Genomic DNA, 15,183 nt, shown 5'->3' with positions numbered 1-15,183 from the left:
AGCTGGTCTTAAAAGTGGTTAAACAAATAAATGACCTTAAAAGAATAAATAGCATTAGGGATCAACTACATATCCCTTCAGAAAATACAAACAGTGACTTACTTGAAGTAAAGGTCTTTGAAAGTGAAATGTGTCTCCACAATACCCGTTGTCTTGACCCTTGTCCGCAGCACATCTTGCTGAGTAGGAACATAGCTGGGCTCCGAGATTCTGTCCAGATCATTTAGATAGCTTTAAAAAGAAAGCATAAATAAAGGGTTACATTAAAAAATAGCTAAGTGGGCCGGACCATTACCAATACTGAACTTCATTTTCTGTATAACGGAGAAATTCTTAGTTTTTTCAAATGCAACGTTTACATAATTTGTGCACCCCTATTTATTTACCATAAAATAGAATTTAAAAAGTACACCGATTACAATATTACATTAGTGAGACTTATGTACAGATTATTATTATTATTATTATACAGTATTTATATAGCGCCAAAGGGTATGCTCAGCGCTGTACAGTAGCAAGGGGGACAGAACATGAGACAAGACAGTAACAATACACTACACGAGGGGTTCAAGGGCCCTGCTCTTTCGAGCTTACAATCTAGGAGAGAGGGGAAGGTGGTACAGGAGGAGATGGCTGTGGGGGATGGGGTGGTGGGAGGAGTGGAGGAGGTTAGTGGTTAGAGGTCAGGTGTTAGGGGAGGTTGGGGTAGGCTTCCCTGAAGAGGAGGGTTTTCAGGGTGCGCCTGAAGGTGAGGAGGGTAGGTGACAGTCTGATGGATTGGGGTAGGGAGTTCCAGAGGATGGGGGAAGTCCTGGCAAAGTCCTGTAATGGGGCGTGGCAGGAGGAGACCAGGGAGCTAGAGAGTAGGAAGTCCTGTGAGGAGCGGAGGGCATGGCTAGGGTAGTACTTGGGTATCAGGTCAGTTATGTAGTTCGGGGCGGCATTGTGAATGGCTTTGTAGGTCAGAGTTAGCAGTTTGAATTTGATGCGTTGGGCAATCGGGAGCCAATGAAGGGATTGGCAGAGGGGGGAGGCAGATGTGGAGCGCTTGGTGAGGTGGATGAGTCTAGCCGCTGAGTTTAGGATCGACTGGAGTGGGGATAGCGTTCGTTTGGGTAGGCCAGTGAGAAGGGAATTGCAATAGTCCAGGCGTGAGATGATGAGGGAGTGTATGTGTTGTTTGGTGGTGTCTGGGGTGAGGAATGTGCGTATCTTGGAGATGTTGGGGAGGTGGAGCCTGCAAGATCTAGATAGCAGTTGGATGTGGGGTAGGAAGGAGAGGTGGGAGTCCAGGGTGACACGTGTGGGGTGGGAGAGATGGTGGCATTGTTAGTAGTGATGAAGAGGATGGGGGGGGGCACGGGGTGGGGGGAAGACCAGGAGCTCGGTTTTGGATAGGTTAAGTTTGAGGAAATGGAGCGACATCCAGTCTGATATGTCGTTTAGGAAGTGGGCGATGTGGGCAGAGAGTGAGGGGGTGAGGTGGGGGAGAGGTAAATTTGGGTGTCGTCGGCATAGAGGTGGCAATTGAAGCCATGGGAGTGAATAAGTTTGCCAAGGGAGGAGGTATAGATGGAGAAGAGGAGGGGCCCGAGGACAGAGCCTTGGGGGACCCCGACAGAGAGGGGGAGGGAAGGGGAGGTGGCAGTGTTGTAGGTAACGCTGAAAGAGCGTTGGGAAAGGGAGGAGGCGAACCAGGAGAGAGCAGCATCCTTGATGCCAAGGGAGTGCAGTTTGGCAAGGAGGAGAGGGTGGTCAACAGTGTCGAAGGCCGCGGAGAGGTCGAGGAGCAGGAGGATAGAATAGTGGCCATTTGCTTTGGCGGTTAGCAGGTCATTGGTGATTTTAAGTAGGGCGGTTTCAGTGGAGTGCAGGGGGCGGAAGCCAGACTGTAGGGGGTCAAGGAGGTTATTATCAGTGAGGTGGAATGAAGTTTAACCACTTGCCTACCGGGCACTTATACCCCCTTCCTTACCAGGCCAATTTTCAGCTTTCAGCGCTGTCGCACTTTGAATGACAATTGCGCGGTCATGCAAGATTATACCCATATGAAAGTTTTATCATTTTTTCTCACAAATAGAGCTTTCTTTTGGTGGTATTTAATGATCGCTGGGTGTTTTACTTTTTGCGCTATAAAAAAGTGCAAAAAATTTGGGAAAAAAAAAAATGTTTCTTTGTTTCTATTATAAAATTTTGCAAACAGGTAATTTTTCTCCTTCACTGATGTGCGTTGATGAGGCAGCACTGATGGGCAGCAATAATGAGGTGACATGGATAGGCGGCACTGATGATGGGTACTGATAGTCAACACTGACTGGCACAACTGCTGGGCACTGACTGGTGGAACTGGTGGGCACAGGTGGGCGGCACTGCTGGGCACAGGTGGGCAGAGCTGGTGAGTGGCACTGTTGGGCACCGATCATCAGTGCCCTGATGATCGGTGCCGATCCCTGCTCTGACAACTGCCGATTCTCGGCAGTACTTTCCTCACGCTCTGACAGCTAGAGGAAAGTGTAGCCGAGAACCGGCAATTGCATTTCCCTGTGATCAGTGTGTCACTGGACACGGCTGATCACGTGGTAAAAGGCCGCCGTGATTGGCCTTTTACCCCATCACGTGATCAGCTGTGTCCGTAGGACACAGCTATCACGGAGATTGCCGGGGAAGCGCAGGAGAGCGCGTTCTGGGAGGACATCATATGACGCCCTCCCAGAACTGGCCGGCCGCAATCATTCATTCAGCTATCTGAGGTCAGCAACTGGTTAAAGTGAGAATATGTGATTTACTTTATTCCTCTTTCGATGTAACACTGCAATGCACTTAGGGGGAAAAATGGTCTGCATAAATTGTTAGCGCAACATTATGATAAGATTAAGCTGGGCTGACGAGTTGGCACAGGTTTGCGATTGCTAGAAATTCGAATGACATTGCTTTCACTTACATGAGCATTTGATGTTTGAGCACGAAAAGCAAATGTAATCCATGTCAGCCAACATCACTATTGTAACCTGAGGATTAATTTTGGGAGGGAATATATATTATAGTTATAATTCTACACTCACTGTTGTAACCTGAGAATTAATTTTGGGAGGGAATATATATATATATATATATATATATATATATATATATATATATATATATATATATATATATATTTAAAATCCTACACCCAGAGTTGATCCAGAAGGCAAAAAGCCCAGCAAACCATATTCCAATTTGCTCCTGCCGGGGAAAAAAATCCTTCCTGATCCCCCGAGAGGCAATTGTATATTCCCTGGATCAGCTATTACCTATAAATGTAACCAGTTGTATTCTGTGTATCCAAGAAATAATCCAGGCCTTTTTTAAAGCAATCCACTAAACTGGCCAGAACCAACTTTTGAGAAAGTCTATTCCACATTTTCACAGCTCTTACTGTGAAGAAACCTTTCCATGTTTGGAGATTAAATATCTTTTCCTCCAGACGTAAAGAGTGCCCCCTTGTCCTCTGTGATGACCTCAAGATTAATAACTACACAGAGTTCACTATATAAACCACTGATGTATTTATACATGTTGATCATCTCCCCTTTAATCTCTTCTCAAGAGAGAATGAATTCAGATCCTCTAATCTTTCCTCATAGCTGAGCTCCTCCATGCCTCTTATCAGTTTAGTTGGCCTTCTCTGTACATTTCTCAAGTTCCCCAATGTTCTTTTTGTGAATTGGTACCCAAAATTGAACTGCATATTCCAGATGAGGTCTTACTAATGATTTGTACAGGAGTAATATGATATCTCTCTCTGGAGTCTATACCTCTTAATACAAGAGAGGATTTTGCACGCTTTAGAAACCGCAGCTTGGCATTGCATGCCATTATTAAGCTTGTGATCTACCAGAACTCCCAGATCCTTCTCCACTATTGATTCCCCCAGTTGGACCCCCCGCTAGTATGTATGATGCATGCATATTCTTAGCCCCCAAGTGCATAACCTTACATTTATCAACATTAAACCTCATTTGCCACATAGTTGCCCAATTAAACAGTGCATTGAGGTCGGCAAGTTGGAGACATCCTGTAAAGACGTTATTCCACTGCACAGCTTGGTGTCATCTGCAAAGACTGAAATGGTATTTTTAATCCCAGACCCTATATAGTTTATAAATATATTAAAAAGTAAGGGTCCCAACACTGGACCATGAAGTACACCACTGATGACCCTAGACCATTCAGAGTATGAATCATTAACCACTACTCTCTGAATATGATCTTTTAGCCAGTTTTCTAACCATTTACATACAGATTTTTCCAAGCCCGTAGACTTTACCTTACACATTAGCTGTGTGGGGAACTGTGTCAAACGCTTTTGCAAAATCCAAGTATACCACGTTCACCGCCACCCCTCTGTCCAAGGTTTTGCTCACCTCCTTATAAAAAGAAAATATTTGTTTGACAACTTCTGTCTTTCATTAATCCATGCTGTCTGTTGCTTAGAATATTTTTTTACAGCAATAACTATGTGGTCTTTTATTAAACTCTCCAGTATCTTCCCAACTATAGAAGTTAAACTAACAGGTCTATAATTACTTGGTAAAGATTTTGATCCCTTTTTAAATATAGGCACCACATTCGCTTTATGCCAATCCAGTGGTACTATGCCAGTCATTAAAGAGTCCCTAAAAATTAGAAACAATGGCTTTGAAATGACAGAGCTCAATTCTTTAAGGACCCGTGGGTGTATGCCATCCGGTCCAGGTGCTTTATTCACCTTTATTCTGTCTAAATATTTTTGGATCATATTAATTTTGAGCCAATGTGGATCATCTGGAGCTGTGTCAATACCATGCCCATTATGGACAAGAGCTCCCCCATGCTCCTTTGTATACACAGAGCTGAAGAAGGTATTTAATAAATTTGCCTTCTCTTTGTCCCCAGTCACCTACTGTAGATTATTTTGTAAAGGGCCTACATGCTCGGACCAAATCTTTTTACTATTCATATATTTGAAAATTTTTGGGGGGGTTTGTCCTGCTATCTTTTGCAACCTGTTGTTCATTTTTAATTTTTGCGGCCTTTATTTCCTTTTTGCATATTCTGTTATATTCTTTGTAATGTTTAAACGATGATCGTGTTCCTTAATTTTTATATTTAATAAAAGCTCTTTTCTTATTATTTATAACTTTTTTTTTTTTTTTACTTTGGCCATAAGCCACATAGGTTTGATTTTTAGCCTTTTAACCACTTGCCAACCGCGCTATAGCCGGATGACGGCTACAGTGCGGTTTCCAGTTCTGGGTGGCCTCCCGTGCACTCCCGGGGGCGTGCACCCGGCGAACTCCGGGCATCTCCTGTACACAGCCCTCTTCAGATCACTCCACAGATTTTTGATCGGATCCAGGTCTGGGCTCTGGCTGGGCCATTCCAAAACGCTAATCTTCTTCTGGTGAAGCCATTCCTTTGTTGATTTGGATGTATGCTTTGGGTCGTTGTCATGCTGAAAGATGAAGTTCCTCTTCATATCCAGCTTTCCAGCAGAAGCCTGAAGGTTTTGTGCCAATATTGACTGGTATTGGGAACTGTTCATAATTCTCTCAACCTTGACTAAGGGCCCAATTCCAGCTGAAGAAAAACAGCCCCAAAGCATGATGCTGCCACCACCATGCTTCACTGTGGGTATGGTGTTCTTTTGGTGATGTGCAGTGTTGTTTTTGCGCCAAACATATCTTTTGGAATTATGGCCAAAAAGTTCAACCTTGGTTTCATCAGACCATAACACATTTTCCCACATGCTTTTGAGAGACTTCAGATGTGTTTTTGCAAAATTTAACTGGGCTTGGAAGCTTTTCTTCGTAAGAAAAGGATCTGTCTTGCCACTCTATCCTATAGCCCAGACATAAGAAGAATACGGGAGATTGTTGTCACATGTACCACACAACCAGTACTTGGCAGATATTCCTGCAGCTCCTTTAATGTTGCTGTAGGCCAGTTGGCAGCCTCCCAGACCAGTTTTCTTCTCGTCTTTTTATCAATTTTGGAGGGACGTCCAGTTCTTGGTAATGTCACTGTTGCGCCATATTTTCTCCACTTGATGAGGACTGTCTTCACTGTGTTCCATGGTATATCTAATGCCTTGGAAATTCTTTTGTACCCCTCTCCTGACTGATACCATTTAACAATGAGATCCCTGATGCTTTGGAAGCTCTCTGCAAACCATGGCTTTTGCTGTAGGATGCAACTAAGAAAATGTCAGGAAAGACCTACTAGAACAGCTGAACTTTATTTGGGGTTAATCAGAGGCACTATAAATGATGGCAGGTGTGTACTGACTCCTATTTAACATGATTTTGAATGTGATTGCTTAACTCTGAACACAGCTACATCCCCAATTGTAAGAGGACGTGCACACTTATGCAACCACATTATTTTAGTTTTGTATGTTTACTCCCCCCCTAAAAGATTTCAGTCTTTCAATTGAGTACAGTTTATAGGTCCCATTAAAGGTGGAAAAAGCTCTGAAATTATTTTTTATCTTTGTCTCATTTTTTTACATCACTGAAATCTGACATTTTAACAGGTCTTTTACCTCTTTTGAAATTTAGTGTTTTTATTTTTCCCGTATGTGCTCGCTGTTTTCAGCTAACAATAAATGAAATCATGTTAGGGTCACTGCTACCCAGATGTTCTTTTATATGGACATTAGTAGTAAGCTCTGCATGGTTTGAGATTACTAGGTCCAGCAGAGCATCATTCCTAGTTGGAATGCACCATGAAATGTACCATGAAATTGTCCTGTAGTAGGTTTATAAATGTTTGCCCTTTAACTGTTCCTGCAGTACCTTTACTCCAGTCAGTTTTCGGGTAGTTAAAATCCCCCATTATTATCACTGTCCCAGCTCTTGCAGCCCTTTTGATCTGTGCAAGGAGCTGAGTCTCCACCTCCTAATTAACACTGGGAGGCCTATAACAAACTCCAATGATTACCTTTGTAGAACGCACCCCCATGTGCAGTTCCACCCATAATGCTTCAGCCTCATCACACTCTCCATCAACTAGGTCCTCTTTCACACTCGCTCTGAGATCACTTCTCACATAGAGAGACACCACCACCTTTCCTTTTTACCCTGTCTCTCCGAAAGAGAACATAGCCAGGAATATTAATGGCCCAGTCATGTGAAGAATGAATCCAAGATTTAGCAATACCAATTAAATCATAGTTCTATTCATGCACCAAAGCTTCCAACTCACCTATTTTGCTTGGCAGACTTCTGGCATTGGTGAACAAACACTTTAATTCATATACATACACACACACACAGTCTATTTATTGTGGTATTGTGAGAGGTGCTTTCTAGAAAATTCCCTCTACTTCAGAAGTTCTGTTTTAGGGCTTGCTGGCCCAATTTTATTAAACAAAATGGAAAGTTCACAGACTTCAGTTGCCCATGCAGGGGTTCTTTCACATCAACATGAATAGTCAACTGAAAATGACAAGCCACCTGGCTCTCTTATGTGCATCGCTGTATTTCTTACCAATCCCTGACTGTACTGACTGTATTGTCCAGCTCTCCTGGTTCCCTAAGCTTACTGAGCCTTTAGCCACAGCGCCCTGCTGCATTGCCCACTCCTGGGCTCTAGGTAGGGGTTCTCCTAACAGTCCAGCAAGAGCCCACCTGACCTGGGAGGAGACCTTCTGTCTGCAGCACCTCTGACCCCTGGTTGAAACCTCCTTTCTCTTGACTCCTGGATAGGGCACCTCGGACCTGTGTATTCACACAGGCTTCAAGAATCCAGTAAAATTCGGACGCAAGATTCACAGTTCCATCCCACCCAAGACATTTTGGAAACTTCAAGCTCCAGGCTGCAATCTAGGGATTACAGAATCAGCCAAAAATGTAGCTTTCTCAGAAATGATAGACTGGAACTGTGCACTAAGCCTTAATGCGAATCCTGTGCCAATTTCTCCTGCATTTCCACAGTGGCAGAGCCTCAAAGTGTTACAATATACAGTGTGTGTGTGTGCATATATATATATATATATATATGTATACATATATACACACATATATACACACATATATCCACACAGTATGTGTTGAAAGGTCATAAAGGGGTTAGTGTAAAACTAAAGGCAAAACTTTTTTTTTTGAAGATAGAGAGCGATTAGATCACACACCTGTCAAGTTTATGTATTGCTGTCTGTGCCCCTGTTGGGGAGATTCACCCTCTTTATTTATCCTATTTACATTTTCACCGAGAGTGAAAGTGAAAGAAAATGCCAAATTTTGGGTTGTCACCAGAACAGATGGGAAATGTTGGTGACAAGCAGGGATTCCCTCACTTTGGAGGGATTTCTTTTCACTTACTGGTTTTGCTATGGGTCAAGGAGTGAAAGAAAATCTCCCCAATGGGACAAAAATGGCAAAAAAACATTCACCATGAGAACCTGGCACCCAATATGAATTAAGCACTTCCCACCGCTGACTTACTATGAGGCAGAGTCATTAAGCTGGTACTCCCGAGATCGATTGAAACATGCCTGTACGCCCGAATCCTTCCACAATCTCTTAATAACACCAGCAAGTTCTGGAGACAGAACACCTTCTTCTGCTGTACTGGCCAAAACAAACAGCTGCCGTGCATCATCCTGAAAAATAAGCAAAATAAAAAATAACGGCTTGTGCTTTATGTAACGCAACAATGACAGAGAAGGAAAAAATACATGATAAAAACTTGACTCTCACAATTCTAGCAACATCTCCAAAATCAATCTTCAACCTCCCCATGGCTCGCACTATGGCTATTATGGATTGAATGGTGTTACTGTAAACAACCACTTTGTATTGCCTGCATTCTTCCTCTGAGTAACCATCTTCGTGGATAATCCTAAAAACATAAGCATTACACGAGTAACTTTTTTCATCTTATACAGATAAATACAGACATAAGTACTGCCCTACACATCACAATACCAATCTAACAACGATAGCAGTAATTATTTGCTGAAACCTGGAAAACCCTGTGTGAGTACCACGGACTGTTTGTGCTACATAAGCTGGCTGCGAAGGTTGCATTTCCACACTCCATTACATACTTGTGGTTATATGCATTTATAGGATATTTCTGAACATATTGTTACTAAACCCAGGACCCTGCATTAAATCTATCTGGTCTCCCACAGCACACACTGCATGGAAATGCAATTATTTTAGTAAATCTAAACTGCTAAATACCTTTTCTCATCAGCAGTTAAAGCAGTCTTGGGACTTAACTGTTCAGCAGAGCACTGGCTAAAGCGTGTGTTTTCTTTAGAAGAATGCAGAACCCCTGACCTCTGTCTGGGCAATGCCAATTGGCCCTGTGCTGATCACATGCACTCTCCCAAGAAAAAACAAAACAAAAAAACAACACTCTAGCAATACACACCAAACTGAGCATGTGCAGTATCTCCACACAATATGTCTTATCAAAAGATAAGAGGGAGACACTGGAAGAAGGGGAGGATCAGAGAAGTCAGGATCAAACAGTGTTTTTACACAATGCAGAGGATTAACCCCTTAGGTTCCACAGCGAGTATAACAAGTATGTTTTACTGCATATACAGATTTATTTTACTGTTGTGGGCTTAGCAACTCTTTAAAGGTACAGAAACCCAAAATGTGAGACAGAAAAAAAAATGGTTAACTGAGTAAAATGCCCAGAGTGATAGCAATAGAGAGAAGCCTAAACTGTAAAGAGGGGTGTCATTGGGGACCAATAGAGACAGCAAACGAGAAAACCCTAGTTATAGTAGGGGTAAAGTCGTACGTGGGGTACACACTATGGGAAAATTGGACGAATGATTGTCCAATTTTCCACGAAGGTGCATACCATGATGTAAACAACAATTGTAATGACTTGTACAAAAAATTCTCGAATGACAAAGGCAAACATTCTTTCTTGTGTGCAATCTCTATGTTTACTGCCACCTTCTTCTGGGTCATTATTTGCTTCTGATCATGCACATTTTTTCCTATTCGAATATTTCAGTCAGTGATGACTAGCAGTTATGTTATCTGCTCACAGTGGCGGTGAGAACGCAGCGGTCATGTGATTGCTGAGTTCTCACCTTTGGAGATGGCAGGAGAAATATGCGCTATCAGACCGATGCTGCATTCACCTACATAAGTATGATTTAAAAAGAAAAAAAAAAGTTTCCAACACTTTTCTTTTAAATGTAAAAGGTACATCAACCAGTATGGGGAGATGCACGTTAAGGTGAAAAGCTGGAAGGGGCACACGAAGTAGAGACTATTTGTCAAGGAATTCCATCAACTGAATTATCAGGAGGAGGCCATCATTTCATTGGAAATTCCCAGTTTCCATGGAAACTTCCCAAATATAGAGGATATAGGGAAGATATTTTCAGAAGCATGAACTCTAAAAGACTCTATACCCAGTACAGCAGGTTAATTTAATAGATGAATAGCATAGCATGTACAAAGTCAATCAGACTGAAAACAATATATGTTTATATATCTGAGTCATCGGGAACCTGATCAATTACAAACCCTACAGGAGGCAGCTGTGAAGACTGTGAATCAGAGATAATAATAGGGAAAACTCTGGGACATAAAAGCCCCGTAGGGTCAGAACTAGGTTCTGCCATAGAGGGCACCAAGGAGCATACTGAATGAAGCAGCAGATAGTTCCAAGGGGCAGCACAGTGGCTAAATAGTTAGCACTTCCACCTGGCAGTACTAGGGTCCACAGTTCAAGTCCCAGCCACAGCACTACCTGCCTGGAGTTTGTATGTTCTCCCTGTGCCTGCGTGGGTTTCCTCCAGGTACTCCAAAGACATGCTAGTAGGTTAATTGGATCCTGTCTAAATTGGCCCTAGTATGTGTATGTATGAATGTGAGTTAGGGACCTTAGATTGTAGTACCTATAATAAATAATTAACCGTGCACAAACGGACACAAAATCAGAAGTGCATATAATTGGCTTGAAACACAGCACAGGTTCAAGTCTGGGCAGCAGAGCTACTGAGGCTGCAGATGAGGAAGCTTTTATGGACCAAAGCATATAAACTAGTAATCCATGTCATACAGGCACTCAATAGCATACCCTAAACTTACTTCATCTGCTTCACAATTGTGCTTTTACCAGATTCCCCGGCACCTGAAAGACAAAATATTAGTAATTTACTTTATCATCATATTTGAAAGGTTCCAAAAACTGTGTGTAACATGAAGTTTATGCTTGGTATTCACTATGCAAGATTCTTACAGTTCCGTAACCTCCCTAGCGGTCTGATTATGTCCATATTTCTGTGCTCAAAGTGGTACATTTTTTTGTATGGAAATATGTAGTTTTTTTTATTGTAGGCCTGTAATTTTTAGGAATAACTCACTGAAATCTGTCCGAACAAGAGTCTAGTAAACATCCCGGGTATGTTTAAATTTGAAACACGAAATCATAGATTATAATTTATTAAATAATCATAAAAAATATTATAATAATACATTTAATTCAATAATATAATCAAACCAAAAACAATGAAATTTGAAATATAGCGCCAAATTCGCATATCACTGAGCAAAGTCGCAAAATCGTTTTCCGTGTCTGATGACGAATTTCCCCACAAATCATTATCACTCAATTCTGCAAGTGGTTCTTATTTACTATCGTTCTCTAGCTGGTCTAAAACCGCTTTTGATCTAAAGGGATGCTTTTTGGATGCCATGGACATTTCTCAGTTTCCAGGCAGAAAGAACAGTAAAAATGCAGGTAGGGCCCAGGACAAAGCACTCGGGACAAAATGTGTGTGAAATGGTTTGGTACAGTAATGTTTTACTATGTGATTTTAGTGTATTTAGTGAATGTCACTTTTTGACATTTTTAAATTTCCCACCGTTCCGTCCCCGTACGTCCTGACATTGCAGGGAACGGAACCCGGAAGACAGATGCCGGCATCGGCCGGAGGACATTGCAGGGCACACTGCAGGAGGGACATTGCGGGAGCGAAGGACAAGGTAAGTGAAGAAGAGATTCCGGAGCAACGCTGCAGGGTATTCCCGAGTGTAGCTCGGGGTTACCGCTTGTGGTGCTGAAACCTTACCCCGAGCTACACTCGTGAATACCACCAGGGAGGTTAATGAAACAGCCAAAACTCACTCTGTGGATGGTTCTTTCACTGCCCTCCCACCCAACAACCTTAGATTAAAAAAGTCAAAGAAGCTGTCTGGAAATATTTTGAAAAAACAGCGGCTGCATCCAATTAGATAGTTGCAGCAGGAGATTCATCCTCCCATGCAATATAAAATAGATGGAAGAATCCACTAGATTTTGCTCATTCAACCTGTCGGCTGAACAATAAAAAGTCTAGAGCTAGCCACATAGATGGATTGAGTTCCTGATGAACCGGCCGAGATTCAATCCATCTATGGATCTACGGGCAGGCTGGTTTTACCCATGTAAATCCAATGATCCCTTTGAAAGAACACGGTAGCGCTGAGCTAAGGATTTACCTATCAACACTGACTGTGTTGGAAGAATCAAGCGTTTTTCTTTCACCCATGGAGGAAGGAAAAAAAAAATCGATCATCTATGTCCTGCTTAATAGTGTGTGGTCAGTTTTACTGTTTATAGTAGTGCTGAGGACAAAACTCACACAATTATGTGCAGTCATCACTGGTAGTTAAAAAGCAGAACAAACAAAAAGAACAGGTTCTTTGTCAGGAAATGACAGACAAACCAGCATCACAGAATGATGTAAACAACTTTAAAACTCCACGGAGACAAAGAAAACACAATTTACTTCAGTTAGATATTCAATAAATCCAAAACTTTGAATATTCTTTTTACAATCCAACAGAAAAACCAATGAATGACAACATATTTTTTTTTAAACAAAACCAAAATTGCTACTTTAAAAACATGTTTTTAAAATAAACCTGTACTTTTGACAATACTTTGCAAAAAACGAGGCTCAATTTACATGAAATACCAGTAATTTTTCTTCTTTTTTTTAATGAGCTTAAAGCAGAGTTCCAGCTAATTAAAAAAAAGTCAGCAGCTACAAAACACTTACCTGTCCCACTATCCAGCTGTGTACTCACCATGGCTGGTTTCACCGGCCGTCTTCTCTCCCTGGCGCCGGCATCTTTAGTGTGGGCACCCGGCCGCAACAGCTTGCAGCTGAACAGCCAGGTGCCCACTGCGCATGTGCGAGTAGCGCTGATTTGTGAATGGTTCCGTAGTCTTCTGGGACCTGTCACATGTCCCAAAAGACTACGGGGGGGGGGGGGGGGAGATTGGACAACTTCCGCATCGCAGAGGAAGGGGGAACGGGCACCTGTTAAATTCCGGTACCTGCTTTCCCCCCCAAAAGTGCCAATCCTTAACGGGGAACAGGGGACATTGCATTAAAGCAGAACTTCCAGTTTTGGGTGGAGCTCCACTTTAATTCTCTTTCTACCTTCCTCACGCTTCTCCTTTCTGCCATCACACTACCTTAGAAATAACCAATACTTTCAGATATAGGGGCACATCTGAACACTCCTCTCTACCCACAACTCAATCAATCACTAGGTGTCAGTGCTGCCACATGGGGCAGTAAACCATTGATAGCCGTGTGTAAATTTAAACTTGAGGAGGTCTGGAAGCAGATCTGGGTAGTAAAGGGAAGCACACACGAATTATAGTCCCTCCAGTAAAGGGATCCAACTTTGTCTGCAACTAGCAAAGTAACTATATATTAAATTAAAGAAAATGATTGATGCAAGGAATCCTTTTATTTTATTTTTGTCAGTAATACCTTTGGATGCCTATAGTTGTATCTACTGTTTTGATATCTGGTTTTCAAGGAAGGTTCTCTTCTTATATACTGAATAATCTGCACTGGTGTGTGGCATTTTTTTTTAACCACTTGACCTCTGGAAGATTTTACCCCCTTCATGACCAAGCCATTTTTTTTTGCTGTTTAGCACTGTGCTACTTTAACTGGCAATTGCTCGATCATGTAGCACTGTAGCCAAATGAAATTTATATCTTTTCAAACAGCTTTCTTCTGGTGTTATTTGATCACCGCTGTTTTTTTTTTTTACTTTTTATAACTAAAAAAGACCAAACATTTTGAAAAAAATAAATATATTTTCTACTTTCTGTTATAAAACAACTTCAAGTAAAAAAAAAAATCTAAATTTCTTCATAAATGTAGGGCAAAATGTATTCTGCTACATGTCTTTGGTATGATAAAAAAAAGTGTATATAAATTTGGTTTGTGTTATAGCATCTACAAACTATGGTATACATATACTGGAATTTAACCAGCTATAGACTTAGTACACTGTACTAAGGACATAGTTATATAATTAGTCTGGCTGAAAAAAGACAAAAGTCCATCCAGTTCAGCCATAGAAAAGAAAAAAAGTTATAATCCTATACCCACAGTTGATCCAGAGGAAGGCAAAATAAAACCCAGCAAAGCAGTATCCAATTTGCACCTGCTGGGAAAAAAATTCCTCCCTGATCCCCCGAGAGGGAATCGGATATTCCCTGGATCAACTTTACCTATAAATGTTAATATCCAGTTATATTCTGTGTATCCAAGAAAGAATCCAGGCCTTTTTTGAAGCAATCCACTGAACTGGCCAGAACCAACTCTTGAGGGAGTCTATTCCACATTTTCACAGCTCTCACTGTGAAGAAACCTTTCCGTGCTTGGAGACTAAATTACTTTTCCTCCAGACGTAAAGAGTGCCCCCTTATCCTCTGTGTTGACCTCAGGGTAACTAGTTCTACACAGAGTTCACTATATGAACCACTGATGTATTTATACATGTTGATCATATCCCCCCTTAATCTCCTCTTCTCAAGAGAGAATAAATTCAGTTCCTCTAATCTTTCCTCATAGCTGACCTCCTCCATGCCTCATATCAGTGTAGTTGCCCTTCTCTGTACTTTCTCTAGTTCCCCAATGTTCTTTTTGAGAATTGGTGCCCAAAACTGAACTGCATATTCCAGACGAGGTTTTACTAATGATTTGTACAGGAGTAAAATTATATGTCTCTCTCTGGAGTCTATACCTCTTTTAATACAAGAGAGGATTTTGCTTGCTTTAGAAATCGCAGCTTGGCATTGCATGCCATTATTAATCTTGTGATCTACCAGAACTCCCAGATCCTTCTCCACCATTGATTCCCCCAGTTCTACCCCCCCTAG

The 15,183-nt window shown here is 41.7% G+C and overlaps 1 protein-coding gene across 1 annotated transcript in view; it reads right to left on the bottom strand.

The window, feature by feature from the left end:
• GNAI3 (G protein subunit alpha i3) overlaps positions 1-15,183 on the bottom strand; it is a 79,052-nt gene that overhangs the window by 27,134 nt on the left and 36,735 nt on the right. The window contains exons 2-5 of the mRNA XM_089681188.1: positions 11,097-11,139; positions 8,724-8,865; positions 8,469-8,626; positions 103-231 (exon numbers count right to left, since the gene is read on the bottom strand). Of these exons, the coding sequence (XP_089537314.1) occupies positions 103-231; positions 8,469-8,626; positions 8,724-8,865; positions 11,097-11,139 (472 nt within the window). The remainder of the gene's footprint in view (positions 1-102; positions 232-8,468; positions 8,627-8,723; positions 8,866-11,096; positions 11,140-15,183) is intronic.

The sequence above is a fragment of the Staurois parvus genome, unplaced genomic scaffold (genome assembly GCF_062004578.1).
Source record: "Staurois parvus isolate SC_StPar_1 unplaced genomic scaffold, SC_StPar_1.0 ptg000261l, whole genome shotgun sequence".
NCBI classification, from domain to species: domain Eukaryota; kingdom Metazoa; phylum Chordata; class Amphibia; order Anura; family Ranidae; genus Staurois; species Staurois parvus.
This window is presented reverse-complemented; position numbering and strand designations above follow the sequence as displayed.